We start from the raw sequence: 19,232 nt of genomic DNA, 5'->3' as shown, positions 1-19,232 counted from the left end.
AGCTCAATTGCATTCCGGCGGTAAAATACATGTTTTTGGCGGTTTTAAGAGATTTCAATAGCTTGAAACAGTAATGCCAGGGTTGCCAGGTTTTCAACAAAAATAAGAAAACTGTTATCATGTTATTAGGGTTACTTCAACCCGCAGACATTAAAATAAACCTGTGGCAACAGTGCTAAATTAGCCCGATTCCATAGGAAAACTGCAGACTTGGCAACACTGATTTTGTGTGAAAGGTGCTATAGAAATAAAATGCATTATGATTTTGATTTAATAAAAGTGCTACTTGTTTTTGCTAGTCAGTTAGTCAGGTGGAATTTCTTATTCTACAGATAATTTCATTGGGCAAAACATTGTAATATGCAATATTGCATTATTGCAAAAATATAACATTATTGTAATATAACATTATTGTAATATAACATTATTGCAATTAATGCAATATTTTTTGATGCACTATATATTAATGATACACTATACATTTTAAATGCACAAATTTTTAATTTGTCAACTTTTATAAGTACACTAACCTATATTGCAAATCTAGGAAATAATGAGAAACATGTTGCCTATTGCTTTTATATATATAAAAAAACAGTGTTTCTTCCAGTGGGTAACAGTTGATGTAGGCTAATGACTGTTTACAATTGCCAAGAAAAGTCCTGTATAGCAACTAATCACATTTAAAAATCTATTTTTGGCCTGATGAAGGAGTCCTGGCTGACTGAAGGAAGTAGATTTACCTTTGTAGTAGTCTCCAAGTCAATTCCATTGTGCAGCAGCTCCAGCACCATCTTAACATGGCCTTCTTTGGAGGCCAAGTGCAACCCGTTAAGCCCATTCTGAGAAAACAAGACAAAACATGAGATGTTGAAAAACTCGGTCTCAGAAAAAAAAAACACCCTGACACATCTCAAGTCTATCTCTTTATCTCTCCCCGTCTACCTGTCAAATGACTCACTGAGAGGAGGGCAGCCTAAAAATAACACAGTGAAGCACTGAGACATCTACAGATCTGTGGAGCTCTCATTAAACAGGGCGTGGAAATAGAGCGGCGGAGGAAACAGACACAAAAAGGCCGGGAGAGGTAAAGGCTAATCAGAGAACAGCACACGGTACAGTGTGTGCTTCCGTTGGGAAGCTGGGTGTGTAGTCTGGTGCGGCCATAGGGGGGCTCTGCTCTGCTAGTCTGACTGGAATCCCCTTCATACTGCAGTGTCACTCATCTCTAATGAGCTCCTACTGCAGCTGCACAGTGCATGCGCAGAGGAGAGAAAGACGGAACGGAGATGGAGGGTTGCTTGCAGACGGTGGGGGAGGAGCTCTGATGAAAACAGCCACACGTGCCCGCTTAGCATTAATATTCTTTGGGCATGCTTCGTAATGTTTTGGGAAATATCGCACAGTATCGAAACCCATGGTTTTCATGGATCGGCAACACTGGTTCTTTCATATTGCTCAGAAATACAACTGAATAAAATTTGAATAAAATCATATTTGTGCAAATTAGCTGTCAGAATGAGCAATCGAGCCAAGGAGTTGTTAATCAGCAATCAGGGATAGTTCACCCAGAACTGTAAATTCTTTTATTTTATGGTTAAATAAGATCACATTTGCTTAAAGGGATAGTTCTCCCCCCAAAAATTAAAATTACCCCATCTACTCAGCCTCAAGCCTCAAAGTTACGTAATCAGAATACTTTTTCGAGTAACTAGTAAAGGAACGCATTACTTTTTAAATTTACAAGAAAATTTATTAATGCACACTGCGTTCTTCAAAGTAAAAAAAAAAAGATCATACCTTATGGTGCTGATCTTTCAATAAAAACAATAAAAAATCTATAAAAAATTGTGAAAATCAAGGAAATTTCTCAGACATTTCTTTCTGTTCTGCTGTATCGAAAATGAACTGAACGCACCTTATCGTACCGAACTTTTACACCCCTAGGTAAAATATCTAATTAAATATAACTGCCAACAAAAGTGAGTACACCCTAAGTGAACTTGTCCAAAGTGTCAATATATTGTGTTAGCACCATTGTTTTCTGGCACTGCCTTGATCATCCTGGGCATAAAATTGACCAGAGCTGCACAGGTTGTTGCTGGGATCCTCTTCCACTCACGGATCTGCTGGACAATAGACACATGTTGCTTCTCCACCTTCCGCTTGAGGATCCCCCATAGGCGGTTAATAGGGTTCAGGTCTGCAGACATACTTGGCCACTCCATCACCTTCAGCTTCCTCAGCAAGACAGTTGTCATCTTGATGGGGGTTTGGGATTGTTATCATGTTGGAAAACCGCCATGCGGCCTTGTTTCTGGAGGGAAGGCATCATGTTCTGCTTCAGAATGAACAGTACATAATGGAATACATGTTTCCCTCAATGAACTACAGCTCCCCAGTACCAACAGCACTCATGCAGCACCAGACCATGATGCTACCACCACCATGCTTGACTGTAGGCAAGACACCATTTTCTTGGTACTCCTCACCAAGGCATCGCCACACATGCTGGACACCACATGTGCCAAACAAGTTTATCTTATAGTCTCATCAGACCACAGGACATGGTTCCAGTAATTCATGCTCTTGGACAGGTTGTCTTCAGCAAACTGTTTGCGGGCTTTCTTGTGAGCAAGCTTCAGATGAGACTTCCTTCTGGGACGATGCCTATGCATACCGACTTGTTGCAGTGTGCAGCGTATGGTCTGAGCACTGACAAGCTGATCTTCTACTTCTGCAATGTTTAAAGCAATGCTGGCAGCACTCATGCATCTGTTTTTTTAAGCCAGGTTCTGCATCTAACACACAGAATGAGTGCTCAACTTCGTTGATCGACCCTTGCAAGGCCTGTTCCGAATGGAACCCATCTTGGAAAACTTCTGTATGACCCTGACTACTGTAACTCGGTTTCAGGGTGTTACTGAACCTGTAGTAGCCTTTTCCATCTTTGTGGAGAGCAACAATTCTAATTCTCAAATCCTCAGAGAGTTGTACTTAAAGCACCTAATTTTAACTCTAATAGAAGATACACAACTTTGTATTGTCCTGTCAAGCAGACAAAAACATAAAAATGATGAATAAGACATGTGGCTTTGCACTGGTTAACAACATACTGCTGTTATCATTTATGGTGTACTCACTTTTGTTGCCAGCTATTTTGACAATAATGGCTGTATGTTGAGTTATTTTCAGAGGACAGCAAATCTATACTGCTATACAAGATGCACAATGACTACTCTAAAATATATCCAAGTTTACTACTCACTTTTGTGAGATACTGTATATGATTATTTAAGGTCTTAATAAAAAGTCTATAACATACTTTGTTTAAAATCTCTCAATAGTAGTGTAAAACAACACCTTTTTTACCTTGTCGAAAACAACTCTGTTCACAGCAACTAGTTTCGGTGCATGTCCCTTTTAATGCTAATGAGCTCTGCTCACCCCGCCCCTCTCTTCCGCTGAGTGACTCACGCGAACAGACGCGTGTAGGTAGATTGGAGGGCGCATTCCTCCTTTTAAAAAACAAAAGTAATCCTCTGTATCTTCAGCTGCTCAGATGTCGGGAGTAAATGACAACTGCTATGTTCATTATTACATTCAATAACAAAACATCTCAATCGCTTAGGAGACATTCTTGTCTTTCCCTGCTCCGGCTTCGAAACAATGGCGGACACTTCACAGCTCACTCAGGAGGGGTCTAAGGTAAGATGGCCGTGTCAGTCAACAATCGTGGGAGGGGCCTTGGTCTGTGCGACATCACACAGCCAAGAATCTGAAAATGGCTTGATTTAAAAAAGGGGTTATGATTTATATGGATTTTTAAAAAAAAACACCTGTATGGGTGGATTTAATTATTATAGGGTGGTTGTGTACAGTCGTGGGCAAAAGTTTTGAGAATGACACAAATATTAGTTTTCACAAAGTTTGCTGCTAAACTGCTTTTAGATCTTTGTTTCAGTTGTTTCTGTGATGTACTGAAATATAATTACAAGCACTTCATACGTTTCAAAGGCTTTTATCGACAATTACATGACATTTATGCAAAAAGTCAGTATTTGCAGTGTTGGCCCTTCTTTTTCAGGACCTCTGCAAGTCGACTGGGCATGTTCTCAATCAACTTCTGGGCCAAATCCTGACTGATAGCAACCCATTCTTTCAAAATCACTTCTTGGAGTTTGTCAGAATTAGTGGGTTTTTGTTTGTCCACCTGCCTCTTGAGGATTGACCACAAGTTCTCAATGGGATTAAGATCTGGGGAGTTTCCAGGCCATGGACCCAAAATTTCAACGTTTTGGTCCCCGAGCCACTTAGTTATCACTTTTGCCTTATGGCACGGTGCTCCATCGTGCTGGAAAATGCATTGTTCTTCACCAAACTGTTGTTGGATTGTTGGAAGAAGTTGCTGTTGGAGGGTGTTTTGGTACCATTCTTTATTCATGGCTGTGTTTTTGGCAAAATTGTGAGTGAGCCCACTCCCTTGGATGAGAAGCAACCCCACACATGAATGGTCTCAGGATGCTTTACTGTTGGCATGACATAGGACTGATGGTAGCGCTCTCCTTTTCTTCCACCTTTTTCCAGATGCCCCAAACAATCGGAAAGAGGCTTCATCGGAGAATATGACTTTGCCCCAGTCCTCAGCAGTCCATTCGCCATACTTTTTGCAGAAGATCAATCTGTCCCTGATGTTTTTTTTGGAGAGAAGTGGCTTCTTTGCTGCCCTTCTTGACACCAGGTCATCTCCCAAAAGTCTTGGCCTCACTGTGCGTGCAGATGCGCTCACACCTGCCTGCTGCCATTCCTGAGCAAGCTCTGCACTGGTGGCACTCCGATCCCGCAGCTGAATCCTCTTTAGGAGACGATCCTGGTGCTTGCTGGACTTTCTTGGACGCCATGAAGCCTTCTTAACAACAAGCCTTCTTTATTTCGGGATTAAGTTAATTTTCATGGCAAAGAAGGACTATGCAATTCATCTGATCACTCTTCATAACATTCTGGAGTATATGCAAATTGCTATTATAAAAACTTAAGCAGCAACTTTTCCAATTTCCAATATTTATGTAATTCTCAAAACTTTTGGCCACGACTGTACACACCGCCAACACACATTTATGTTCAAACATGTAAAAGTGACTTTTGCATCCGATGACCTCATTAAAGACAAATTTATTGTGCTTCAATCAGTGCACATGTTGTTCCAAATGGCTTAAAAAAAAGACATTAACAATTTTATCCAATTCATTGATTATTTTTAGCTCTATCATCATTAGATCTTAAAAGATGAAAAGGCTTAATATCATTAGCACTACTTACAGCCGTTAGTTAGTCACTTGCAAAATAAAGACAAATTACACTCTAGGACAAGATCATCAATTGTCTAAAAATCTCATGAACTATTACCTGCTCAGAGGTGAGGTGAAAATGAAGCACATGCTCTGAGCTTTAAACTACGGTTTTGCTGATTTCCCAAATTTTCTCTAGTCCCAAAGCAACCATGCCTAGGGCTTAATCCGTCTCACTGTCAAACCGGTCTAAGCTTCTCACAAAATGTGTTGCGACAGCACAATGACATTCACGCTGTGATATCAGCATCACACAGGGGACGTATACCTTCAGTTTATCCAAACACGTAATTATAAAGACCTCCAAGATGCATGGAAATGCAGTCTAGGTTGCATATCGGAGGCCGTTGCAGGTTCCCGATGGAATCCTGTCTGTGAATGATGTTATAAGGTGGTGTAGTAGTTGAAGTGAGTGTGTGTGTGCTGCGAGCATACAGAGTGGGCGTTCATTTTCAGAGCTTTTCAATGCGGGAAGCCAGCCAGCCGCTCTGGTCCATTCACTAACCCCTTCTCTGAGAACCAAACATGGCTCTTCTGCAAATATCACAATATGCTATTTAAAGCATGTAACACAGAGTGTTATGATGCAAGTGGGTGCAAAAGCATGACCGATGACAGGGTTAGAGGAGGAAAACGTGCTGGCTTGATTAATTACGGCAATTTACTGATTAGGGCATTGAACACAGCTCTGCATTGACACTGTAAACACAGCTGTACTGTCCAACCACAAGAACGTTGGGGGGTTAATACAGAAAAGAAAACACACACACACACACACACACACACACACACACACACACACACACACACACACACACACACACAGATGTGGATCCTAATCTACAGAATGATGCATTTATAGCTCTAAATAGCAATTTCTGAATTTAGGCAGTGCTATTAATAGGCTTCAAAGTTATTTTGTGCTTTCAAGGCATGGAGACTGGCATTGTGTTCTGAGTGATTTCTAACCTTCCTGTTGTGTTCAATACTGTTTACAACTTCTGTGTTAATGCTCCAATAGAGGACCCACTTTGGTTTCCTTGCATTTTGCCAAAAAACAACACTATGAAAAATTAGGGCTTACATTCACACCAAAACATACACACACATGCTTGAAATTAAAGGATTTTTGCTTCACCTGATTGGCTATGTTGATGTCTATCCCATTTTTGATATGATCCAGAGCCTTTTCCAGATTACCTGAGCGTGCAGCACGGAGGAAACTGGTTGTTGTATCCGCCTGAGATGAGAGAGAGAAAAAGAAAGAATAAATAAATCCAACAATAGAGAAATGGATTGTTAAATGACTTTTTTTTTTTTTTTTTTTTTGCACAAGGTCTTTTGGATGTTTAGCACTTAATAAAACATCAGTGAGACAGTCTGACTTACAGCTCTAATTAGGAATTCATTCATGTTGTGCAGGTCCACAGAGAAGATGAGAAGATCTGGTTTCAGCAGGCTCAGGGGCCATATAACACCAACCCATCAGTTACTGAATTAATTTTTCTCTGTGTAAAATCATTGAATTTTCTAAATGTATGGAGTGTGGTTTTATATACAAGGCTGGTTTTGCCTCTAAAGACTTTAAAGCTGAAGTGCATACATTTTTAAAATACATTCTTGTAACCCAGCATATTCTGTGGAGAAAAAGTAAAGCATTTGACCCGAAGGTTGATTTTCTTGTCAAGTGTATCAAAAAGCATCTAGACCAGCTCAACATAGAAACATCTGCTCAACCAATGGTGTGAGTTTGTGGGCGAAACAAACTGGTACTTGACCAATGGCAGGCAGAAGGTGTGTTTGTGAAAACAGGCATTGTTTTTGCAACTCCATTTAAAGGGATAGTTAACCCTGAAATGAAAATTCTGTCATTAATTACTCATCCTCATGTAAGACTTTTGTTAATCTCTGGACTAACAAAACACACAACTACGTGAGTAATTAAGGACAGATTTTTAATTTTTGGGTAAACTATTCCTTTAATGTCCCTTTAAGTAGTGGCTCAGAAATCATACACTGTGGGATTAAATATCACTAAATAATAATAAACGGAAAATAATAATAATATTTACAATTATATATTTATTAATCACATTTGAGCACATAAAAAGTGATTTAAAAAGCAAGTGTAATACCATTTTTTTCAAGTCATGCAAGCTATGCAAAGCTGCAAAGACCTACTTTCTTCACAAACATCTGTATTAATATTCTGTTAGTCGAAGTTCTTTGTTGTTTTTCATCTGTCATCTGTGCATGTCTCTCTTTGTCTGTCTGTCTGTCTACAGAGCGTTCCTCTTGATCTCAGCTGTTCTTTTCTCAGTGGAATAGCTAACAACCTCCATACCTACTGTTCCCAACTCTCTCTTTCGTCTTTCTCTCTCCCTCCTGTAGCGTTCATGCTAACGTGTCCAGAACAGAGAGCTTTTCAGATTCCCATCTGCAGTGCAATCTTTCTAAAACATGAGTCTATATCACCCTGTTCATTTTGCGCCTTCGGCTCCCTACCCAGAATTCGTCATTCCTGCTGCTCAGTGTTAAAAAATCCATGAGCGATATTTTGTGGTTTTCCATGGGATGACTAATGCAATTTGCTCTGATGTGGTCACAGTTACATTGAGTCCTTGAATTGATTTGTCAGATTCTCTGCAGTCCAGAAATTTCAGATTGTCTCCACTTTGTTATTCAATTGGGATGATTGACAGGCCGGTCTCCCCCTCAATGGAAGATGTGGATGGAATACTGAGTGAGGTGAAAGAAGTCATTTTGAACCCTCATTTGCTCAGTCCTCAGGTAGCATAGCAAAATACATCTGTCAACATGACTGTGCAGCAATAGTGTTTGTGCGCCATCATTTCTTATTGAAAGGAACCGCTGAATCACTTTAGGATTTAATTTTGAGGCCTACATCAATTTCCTTTTTGAAAAGTCATTCTTTATCAATCATTATTCACAATCAGCCTGCTGATTCTTTAAAGGTGACCTATTATGCCCCTTTTTACAAAATGTCAAGTCTCAGGAGTCCCAGAATGTATCCGTGAAGTTTCAGCTCAAAATACCCCACATTTCATTTATATTATTTTGAAAATGTGAGTACTAAGCTAAGTTCTTTCGTGTCTTATTGCGCTTTAACTGTCAAATACACACAAGCTTATGTTAAAAATACACAGGGGTCACAAGAAATGTCTGTGAAGGTAAACAACTGGGAAAGAAATCACATGTTTATATTAGATCTGTGTGGCAGCAGTGTAATATACAGTAAATAAATCAATAAATGCACTACTCTCTTGTCTACTTTGAGGCTGTAAATAGTGTTTTGTGCTCATCTGTGCAGCCAACAACAGAACAGTTTGCATACTATGCTCGAACTTCCATGGCATTGGAACTGGTACACCGTTGTTGCTTGCGAAAAAAAAAAATGGCAGCGCTGCGGGTTGAAACATTTACTTTGCACGGAGGGAGCTGGGTGGTCACTTTCTTTCACATGCTTATAGAGAAAGGCTAACCAAAACAAAGGTTGTCCTTTTTCACATTTTCTGGGTTGGTAGATGCATCGGGGACCTGTTTCTAGCAGTTAAATATGGAAAAAGTCTTTTTTTTCCTCTTTCACACAAATACAAATGTGTGGTCTATTCTCATTCTTTCTCATACATTCTTTAATACATTCTGTGGTGTATTTTGGTATTGAGTTGACACTCTGAACACAGAGTTGTTACTTTTTTTGATAGCTCTTAAACAACTTTGAAAAGTGTTTTGGGTCATTATCTTCCTAAAAAAAGGAAAGTCCACCTCGAACATAATTCTGATGGATTGACTTGTCTCTGAGGTACTGAAAAGGACATGCTGGTTGATCTTGTCATGGGCTTGGCATCAAATTGTCATCAGCATGAAATTGGCACAGCACCCCCGATCATGACACAGCCTTCTTCAAGCGTGGCAATGTGAATGTATTTTTAGTACCTGGTGACAAATTGTAAATGAGTTAACAAAGCAATTACTCAAACGATGGCCAGTTTTTATACAGTATGTGATATACTATGTATACTAGAAGGTATACATTATTTATAATAAATTTAATTTCAAGTTTGGGGTTATTTTGATCTATCTATCTATATATCTATATACACACTTGAGGTCAAAAGTTTACATCCCCCTTTCAAAATCTGCTAAATGTTAATTATTTTAACAAAATAAGAGGGATCATACAAAGTTCATGTTATTGTTTATTTAGTACTGACCTGGTTAAGAAATTTCACATAAAAGATGTTTACATATAGTCTACAAGAGAAAATAACAGCTGAATTTATAAAAACTACCGTTAGGAGAAATGATGCATTAAGAGCCGAATAAGCAGAATGGTGATGTGTACATTTTTCTCATTTTGCCTAAATATCATATTTTTTATTTAGTATTGCCCTTCAGAGACTACAGAAGATACTTACATGTTTCCAGGAAGACAAAATAAGTTAAATTTTGCTTGATCTTCACATTCAAAAAGTTTTAATGCATGGTTTTTCCTTCTGGAGCATAAGTGAGTGTTTGAACCTTCCGTAATAGTTGCATATGAGTCCCTCAGTTGTCCTCAATGAGAAAAGATGGATCTCAAAATCATACAGTCATTGTTGGAAAGGGTTCAAATACACAAAAATGCTGGAAAACCAAAGAATTTGTGGGACCTGAAGGATCTTTCTGAAGAACAGCGGACAGTTTAACTGTTCAGGACAAACAAGGGACTCATGAACAATTATCATTAAATAAAAAAACACAGCTGTGGATCATTCAGGTAACAAAACAGTATTAAGAATCAAGGGGGTGTAAACTTTTGAATGGGCTCATTTTTATAAATTCAACTATTATTTTCTTTTGTGGACTACAAGTAAATATCTTTTATGTGAAATATCTTCAGGTCAGTACTAAATAAACAATAACATGCATTTTGTATGATCCCTCTTATTTTGGTAAAATAAGTAACATTTTGCAGATTCTGAAAAGGGGATGTAAACTTCTGATCTCAACTGTATAAAATGCAATGAACAGCAGGTATGCCACCATTTTTTTATTATTGTTTTTTAATGAAAATTTCAGTTTGTACTTGCGCTCATTTTTTTGTTTGATATTTATATCCCTCTATAATCTCTGCAGTATATCTGCTTATAAGTGTAAGTGACATTTTGACAGATATCAGCAATCATAGTCCACAGCAGGAGATGATTCCAGAGTGAGCTTTTTACCGCAAAAACCATCTGATAAACACACAGAAACACGCACTTAAACACACACAGAATCTCATGTTAGGAATATGAATAAATTCACACACTTAAAACACAACAAGAGCCATTTTGAACGAGAGAATGATAAAGAAACACTACAGGAACACTAGCGAAGCTAACTGAAGTTATTAGCCACATCACAACATTCAAACACAAGACCTGCCACCAGATCCACAACAAGCACAAGAAAATCAGACAAACAGAAACGATTACGAAGCCACACCACACATGACTGGTCAGGAGAGAGGGAAGTAAAGTGTTGAGAGGCAGTACTAAGATATTTACTCTTCCACCAAAGTGCCATTTTCCACCTTGAGCCTCCGACGAACCCTCTCCACTCAAACTACTGTCCTGATGCACAAGCCAGCGCTGAACCACATGAGCCTAGAAGACACCAATACCACAAAGATAGAGCGTGTTAATACAGACACATGTGACACACATGAGCAGTATGGGCAGGTGAAAACACTGAAAATGCACATTCAAGGCTGTGGCAACATGAAAATGTATAAATGCAATCTGTGCTGACAAAAAATCAGCTCTAGTGACCTTTTCAAGGAATAAGAGGGAGAATTACTCGACAACGTCACATTTTCGTTTCAATCTTGAGTGGGTGACTGCAGAAACCCAGTCGCATTAAAGGGATTCCAGCTCTGGGCGCACTCCAAGACTGGTTGCTAAGCAGTTGCTAGGAGAGCGATGACATCATTTTCAAGATTCACAAAAGCCCACATGTGTGGCATCTATTGATGCAGGAACCACACTGACTCTGAGCACATGAAGATGCAGAGAGCAAAACAAATTTGTGACCTAAATTGTTCTGGTTTCCTGGTTTTCTGTTCAAAGAAACCTACGTAAGATGTAATATATTGCTATTTATTGCGCACAGCCAATTAAAAAGGAAATATATGACGCAAAATCACACTAAGTATGACAAAATAAAATGTGTTTTAGTGTTAAGTGCATGGGACGCAGTGTGTCCTCAAAATATTGGATAAGAAAATAAAATCATATTGCAAAATCAAAACAATGGCAGTATAACAAAATGAAAAACATGTGTACAAATCAAATTAAATTGTTACTTGCTTGAGTTATTATTTTGGATTGAATGCAAAATGCTTAACACTAACTTGATAAGCTTCATAGTTGGCTTTAATAAATAGAATATTGATAACATTGTTAATATAAAAATATAAAATAGAACTATAGACAGATATATTAATTATATTGTATTTTCTATTACAAAAAAATAATACATTCAGTAAGCAGGGACACAACTGATCAAAACTGACAATAGACATAATTTTTAATATTATAAAAGGTTTCAATTTGAAATAAATGACTTATTTTTAAACCTTCTATTAATCTTTTTATGAATCCTGAAAAAATGCATCACATTATCCGCAAAAAACCTTAAGCAGCACGACTATTGTCAACAATGATAATAATAAGAAATCAGCATATGTGACCCTGGACCACAAAACCAGTCATAAGTAGCATGGATATATTTGCAGCAATAGCCAAAAACACATTGTATGAGTCAAAATTATCGATTAATCATGTTCCATGAAGATATTTTGTAAATTTCCTATCTTAAATATATCAAAACTTAATTTTTGATTAGTAATATGCATTGCTAAAAACTTCATTTGGACAACTTTAAAGGCGCTTTTCTCAGTATTTTAATTTTTTGCACCCTCAGATTCCAGACTTTCAGATAGTTGTATCTCGGACAAAAATTGTCCTATCCTAACATACCATACATCAATAAAAAGCGTATTTATTAAGCGTATTTCAGCTCATTTCAGATGTATATGATGATGTATAAGTCAATATTTCAAAATATTGACCCTTATGACTGGTTTTGTGGTCCAGGGTCACGTTATATTGATTTCTGAAGGATCATTTGACACGAGTAATGACTGCTGCAAATTCAGCTTTGCCATAAATTACATTTTAAACATACTTTAATATAATTAAAAAATTCTAATTATAAATGAAAGTAGATTAAACTGCAATAATATTCACAATTTAAATGTTTTAATGTATTTTTGATTAAACAAATTTAGCCTTGGTGAGTATAAGAGACTCCTTTCAAATGTCATACGTTTTGGGTTGTTTTTTTAACCTCATATGAAAATAGAAACAAGGCGGATGGGGATACAAGAATAGAAAATTACATAGTGTAGATTCAAATGGGCCTTTTGTGTCGTGAGTATTCGGGCTATGTTCTTACCATTGCTCTGACACATCAAATATGTAGCTTTATGTTTACTGTTATGCAAGAAAAAGGTTTCAAAATCACAAGGTTTCAAATCACATTTAGCTAGTCCAGCTTAAGTGTCTGTTTTGTTAAATTAAAGCAGAGTGTTGAGCTTCAGTACCATTCCTCATTTAAATGGCTGATCTTTGAGTCAGTCTGACCATTTCATTCATTAGCTCCCAACACTAGGTCAACGAAATAATAACAAAAAGTATATAAGAGATAGAAAGAGATAAGAGCAGAATAAAAAAATGCCTTTCAAATATATGAATGAAGTCTAAGCAAGGCTTATAAAGCCTGTAAATGTATTTTAGTTACTCTGAGGACTATGTGGCCTTGAGTACAACACACTCAAAACAATGTGAATAGACACTGTGAATGAAAACACTTATTTCATCTTCGTTTCAATTTAAGCATCCAGACATTATTCATTTTCAAAGACAGCTGAGATTTCAGAGCGCAACACATTGCGTTAGTGCATGTCCACTTTTTTAGTGGCGTTGGTTCGGAAAAAATTTGTAGTATTTGTAATTGGATCCAGAAGTATGTGATGTTAAAGAGTACACTTCTAGAACAAAAATGTACAGATAATGTACTCACACCCTTGTCATCCAAGATGTTCATGTCTTTCTTTCTTCAGTCGATAAGAAATTATGTTTTTTGAGGAAAACATTTCAGGATTTCTCTCCATATAATGGTGCCCCGAAGTTTGAACTTCCAAAATGGGGTTTAAATGCAGCATCAAAGGGCTCTAAATGATCCCAGCCGAGAAAGAAGGGTCTTATCTAGTGAAACGATCAGTTATTTTCTAAACAAATTGACAATTTATATACTTTATAAGCTCAAATGCTTGCCTTGTCTCGTCTATTGCGATGAGTAGTCTGTGTGATCTGGGTCAATACAGTTAGGGTATGTCGAAAAACTCCTATCGCTTTCGTCTTCAACTTCAAAATCGTCCTACAACGCTGTTTTACCTTTTTTTAAAGGGCATTTGATCTTCTGTGAATGTTCACTTTGTAAACACTGGGTTGGTACTTCTGCAGCAATGTAGGAAGATTTAGAATTCAGCAAAGAAAACGAGATGAGAGTTTTTTGACATACCCTAACTGTACTGACCCGGATCACACAGACCACGCGTGCGCACCGCACAGACGAGACAAGACAAGCATTCGAGGTTATGAAGCATATAAATTGTCCATTTGTTTTTGAAAATAACCATCTGTTTCGCTAGATAAGACCCTTCTTCCTCGGCTGGGTATGTCGAAAAACTCTCTTTTTCTCCCTCAACTTTAAAATCGCCCTACATTGCAGTTTTACCTTTTTTGTTTGGAGTTTTTGATCTTCTTTGAATGTTTACTTTGCAAACACTGGGTCGGTACTTCTGAAGCGATGTAGGATGATTTTGAAATGATTTTTGAAGTGTAGGAAGAAAATAAGATGGGAGTTTTTCAACATACCCTAAACTGTCTTAAGCGGAGTTCAGGCAGAACAAGACAAGATGAGCGTTTGAGGTTAAAAAGTATTTAAATTGTAATAAAAAATAAATAACCGACTGTTTCGCTAGATAAGACCCTTTTTCCTTGGCTGGGAATGTTTACAAATGCATTTGGGATGATTTGAATGTGCTAAACCCAGGGCACCATAGAAGGCCACTATATGGAGAAAAAATTCTGAAATGTTTTCCTCAAAAACACAATTTGTTTATGACTGTATGTCATTCCTAGTGCTTCATGGAAGTAGGCGGAGCTCTTTTGGCATGTTTTGCAATTGTACAGAATCATGGGTAATGTAGTTTTTACTATGAATGCAGATGGACATGTCTTTAATATGATGTACATATATTTGCTTCGTTTTGAGGCACAACAGTGAAGTGGTCAAAAATCAGTATACACTTCTGACAAAGCAATTAAGCACTAGGCCTCGTTCAAACTTGGGCACCATAGAAGGCCACTATATAGAAAAAAAATTCTGAAATGTTTTCCTCAAAAACATAATTTCTTTACAACCGAAGAAAGAAAGACATTAACATCCTGGATGACAAGGCAGTGAGTACATTATCTGTAAATTTATGTTCTGTAAGTGAACTTTTCCTTTAGTAGTAAAGGAAAGAACTACAATCTCAACAAGCATTGCAAATGACATAGTTGAATTAAAAACAATGGTGAAATATACAATTATTCATTTAAAGTTGTTGATTATATCTATAGAAACAATTTATACACTGTATGTCATTCCTGGTGCTTCATGGAAGTGGGCGGAGCTCTTTTGGCACTTTTTGCAGCTGTACAGAATCATGGGTAATGTAGTTTTTCTCTGATATGACCATACATATAGTTGGCTCGTTTTGAGGCACAACAGTGAAGTTGTCAAAAATCAGTATACACTTCTGACAAAGCAATTAAGCACTAGGCCTTGTTAAAACCTCCAAAGTGCAAATCGAGACTCAATATGACTCCACTGTGAAGGAAAAGCAAGCCAAACCCAGACACAAGTATATTGAGTGCATCGGGGGAATTGAGTTCCTCTTGGCAACTGTCAGCATAAAGTCACGTTTCTCATTTACGTGAAGTGCAAAAGCAGTCAATTAATTAATTTTGCATAATCCCTCATGTATGAGCGCAGATCCAGATTAACACGCAGTTCGGAAAGTTAAGCGATGACATCATGCGCCGGTGTAATTATGAGGGATATATAACCGGTGAACAGAAAAGGGTCACGGCCACATTCAACAACCTGTCTGGCTTCTCGCACACCTTTACATTCTCACACACTTGTTAAATATAGTGACAAAGACGTCATTTGGAGCTCGACACCAGTAGGCCGAGAATGATGAATCGCAGTAATGAACCCTCCAGGGTTTGCTTTGAGACCCACTTCTACAGAAAGAGAAACCTACATAGTGGTAGCCATTTATAACACACACACATGCAGCTGTGCCTCTCACACACTTAAATGAACACATACAAAATGTTACAGCTCAATATCTTCAGTTTGACTGCATGGTCAGGCAGTGCCAGTGCAGCAGCCACTGGATCCATGCAATGACAGGAAGCAGAAACACAAAGCCTCGTAAAACAATCCTTAGAAGGTCACAGCGTTCTGCAGATCTATAAATAAAGATCTATAATTACTGCACACTATTATTATCGGCTAGCATGACTATGACAGTGCTAAAAGTACAGACCATGTAGTGCATATTCTAAAAAAAATGCTTGGAATTACAGTATTTTAATAGCTGTTCATCTTTGAAAGATATTGTTTAAATGAACATTTTTCCATCATTCACTCACCTTCACATTGTTCAAATGTAACTTTTGTGGAAGGTACAGAGGCAGGTAAAGAGGGTTTGCATTTACATCACGATTTGGTCAGTTACTTGGATGCGCTGCCATATTGGCAATACTCAGATCTAAACAACAGCATGGATTGCATGGTTAATATACTACTGAAAACGCTGTTCTGCTAATTTAGGCTACCGAAACCACAGAAAAAACTTGTGGAAGCTGCTAAATCATATAAAGAAGCACTTAGTAACAGGAAAGGGCGCAATATTTTGACAAACTAAAGTTAGTGGTAAAGATACGTACGAGCAGTATTTAATTAAGATATTAGCCTAATATTTCACCTAACTGACCAAAAATGATAAGAACAAACATGCATGTTCTCAAGATTCTTGCTCTGGAATTCCTGGTTCAGTTTGGTCAACCATAAACGCCTTTTGTTCCTCAGACAGTTTTTTGCACTCTTCTCATTGATTTGCAGTCTATAGTACTCCAAATGCTTTTTCCCTGTCTGACCGATTAGCACAGTCCAAAACATGACAATAACTGAATATTTTCAGCAGCAATAATCAGCAAAATATGCAAGTTTCGGTTTTGTTCAGTGGCATTGTTGACATTCAGTGCCGCCAATATGACCGACTGATGATGTGTTGTGAAAACACTCAATAGTAGGGGTCTGCGATTAATACTGCCTATAATAATATTATAACTGTTGTTTAAACTATATGCAATTTGACATTATTGAGTATATCACAAAAAGCAAACAAAAACACACCCAGAGAGTGCACAGAAACACTATGAGATTGTAGGTCAGACTAGTTGACGCATTCACTGCTTGATTTAGTCTATTAATACATTTATAATTCCCCAAAATTCAAGATAAAGGAGTAAAAAAAATCAGTATGACTTTAATATGTGTTTTATATTTATTTCATCTGATATAGTTAAAATCACACAAAGATTAAAGGTCTTTTTCCTAATATCACCATATTAAGATTACAAAAGTGACATTGATTTGATGAACAGCTCAATAAACAAGGTCATATTTAAAGGTTGTATCAGCGATTTCTAGCCTGAAACATAAAGTGTCAAATTCAGCTGACCTTTCATCACGATCCGCTCGCTGCCTGCCCCATAAATTGTCTGTGAAAAAACCGCGTCTCTCTGGTCAGCCTAGGGTCCGAGATATGCCAAAAAAACAATCGGCACTACCAACCTTTCCACAGATAAACAAACAGTGTTCCAACCAATCAGCGTCAGGGGTTTGGTGTTGTGGACTTTCGCTCCGCCTCCCTCACATCCCTGCACCAGTAGGAAAGTCCACAACACCAAACCCCTGACGCTGATTGGTTGGAACACTGTTTGTTTATCTGTGGAAAGGTTGGTAGTGCCGATTGTTTTTTTGGCATATCTCAGACCCTAGGCTGACCAGAGAGACGCAGTTTTTTCACAGACAATTTATGGGGCAAGCAGCGAGCGGATCGTGAAGAAAGGTCAGCTGAAATTGACACTTTATGTTTTAGGCTAGAAATCGCTGATACAACCTTTAAGATGCACCAAATGTTCGGCAACCGAAATTATTCGGCCTGAAAATAGCTTTTCGGTGAAAAGGCAGAATAATCAAATCGAGGCGTGCACTAATGCAGCAAACATGTCAGCAGTGTGAAAGCATTTAAAAGTGTCCTAGAAAGATGCAAAAATCATTACAAGCACCGACAGCACAAGACTGTTTAGTACCACATTGCATGTCTTCGATGAGAAGAGGAAAGGGTGGTAGTTGCTGGTTACTGGATGATAACTGAAATCACGAAATTGCCTTAAATTGCCTCTATTAATACATGCATTATAACATTCTCCTTTGCTCAGCAAGGCTGCATTTATTTGTACATTAAAAACACATGCCTGATTCAAGAAGAGGGTCTTAAAATGGCCAAAGAATTTTATTTTACTAACTTATTAATTCTAAGTTAAATTGTGCTTTGTTGTTGGCTATAATGTCTACTAGAATGTTAAAAATGTTCAGTGTTAAATATTATTTTAATTTTGTTGTTTTGTAATTGATTTTTTCTTTGAAAAGCAAGACAAAACTGTAAAAACAAATATTGACTATTCAATTTATGCAACGGTAATCAACCTTTTCGGCCCAGTGTGTAACTTTGTTTGGCTTCAGCCAAGAATTTTCATTTCGGTGCATCCCTAGTAATATTAAGTCACTTACATTTTAAACACAACAATTCTTGTTTTTGTTGTATTTCAACAACAAAAATAGTTCCAAACAAAGCAACGGAAACTTTTTACATCTCTGAGCAAAACACAACGTGTTTCGATACTGAATCAATCAGCCATTTGAATGAATCGGTTGAATTAATGACTCACTCATGCAGTGATTTGCCACCACCTATTGGCAATTTTAGGTTTATATTTAAAGTATATTTTCCCTTTTTCCCCCAAAATCATTTTAAATATCAATATAACACGTTTTGTTTTAAAACATCAAAACATTATTTTGTTATTCATGTCCTGCATTATTATTATGGTCACACTATTATTATAAATATTAATAATTATACCAACATTAATAATATAATTTTATTATTGTTATAAATATAAGCATTTATTGAACATTGATGTCTTATATTGATGTTGCCACAATTTTAAATATTTATATTCACTATTATTATTAATTATATTATTATTATTATTATTATTATTATTATTATTAAGTAATATTATAGAAGTATTATTATTATTATTATTATTATTATTATTATAAATAATAATAAAGTTTATGTTTACACACTAAATGTGTGTTTACTGTGTATATTTATTATGTATATATAAATGCACACACATACATGTATAGATTTAAACAAATATTTATATGAATGAATAGTTATACTTCTATTTAATTTAGACTATATATAGAATTATAAATATTTTCTATATAAATCTAAAACAAATTCTTGAAAATACATGTATGTGTGTGTATTTATATATACATAATAAATAAACACAGAAAACACACATTTAGTATGTAAACATGAATTTTTATTTTGGATGTGATTAATCATGA

At 37.0% G+C, this 19,232-nt stretch overlaps 1 protein-coding gene across 3 annotated transcripts in view; it reads right to left on the bottom strand.

Moving 5' to 3' along the window:
* Positions 1 to 19,232, bottom strand: part of ank1b (ankyrin 1, erythrocytic b) — a 109,060-nt gene that overhangs the window by 54,614 nt on the left and 35,214 nt on the right. For all 3 annotated transcript variants that reach the window (XM_073824478.1, XM_073824479.1, XM_073824480.1), the window contains exons 2-3: positions 6,487 to 6,588; positions 744 to 842 (exon numbers count right to left, since the gene is read on the bottom strand). In XM_073824478.1, the coding sequence (XP_073680579.1) occupies positions 744 to 842; positions 6,487 to 6,588 (201 nt within the window). The remainder of the gene's footprint in view (positions 1 to 743; positions 843 to 6,486; positions 6,589 to 19,232) is intronic.

The sequence above is a fragment of the Garra rufa genome, chromosome 19, assembly GCF_049309525.1.
Source record: "Garra rufa chromosome 19, GarRuf1.0, whole genome shotgun sequence".
NCBI classification, from domain to species: Eukaryota; Metazoa; Chordata; class Actinopteri; order Cypriniformes; family Cyprinidae; genus Garra; species Garra rufa.
Note: the sequence above shows the minus strand (reverse complement) of the source record. Positions and strands in the feature narration are given on the sequence as shown.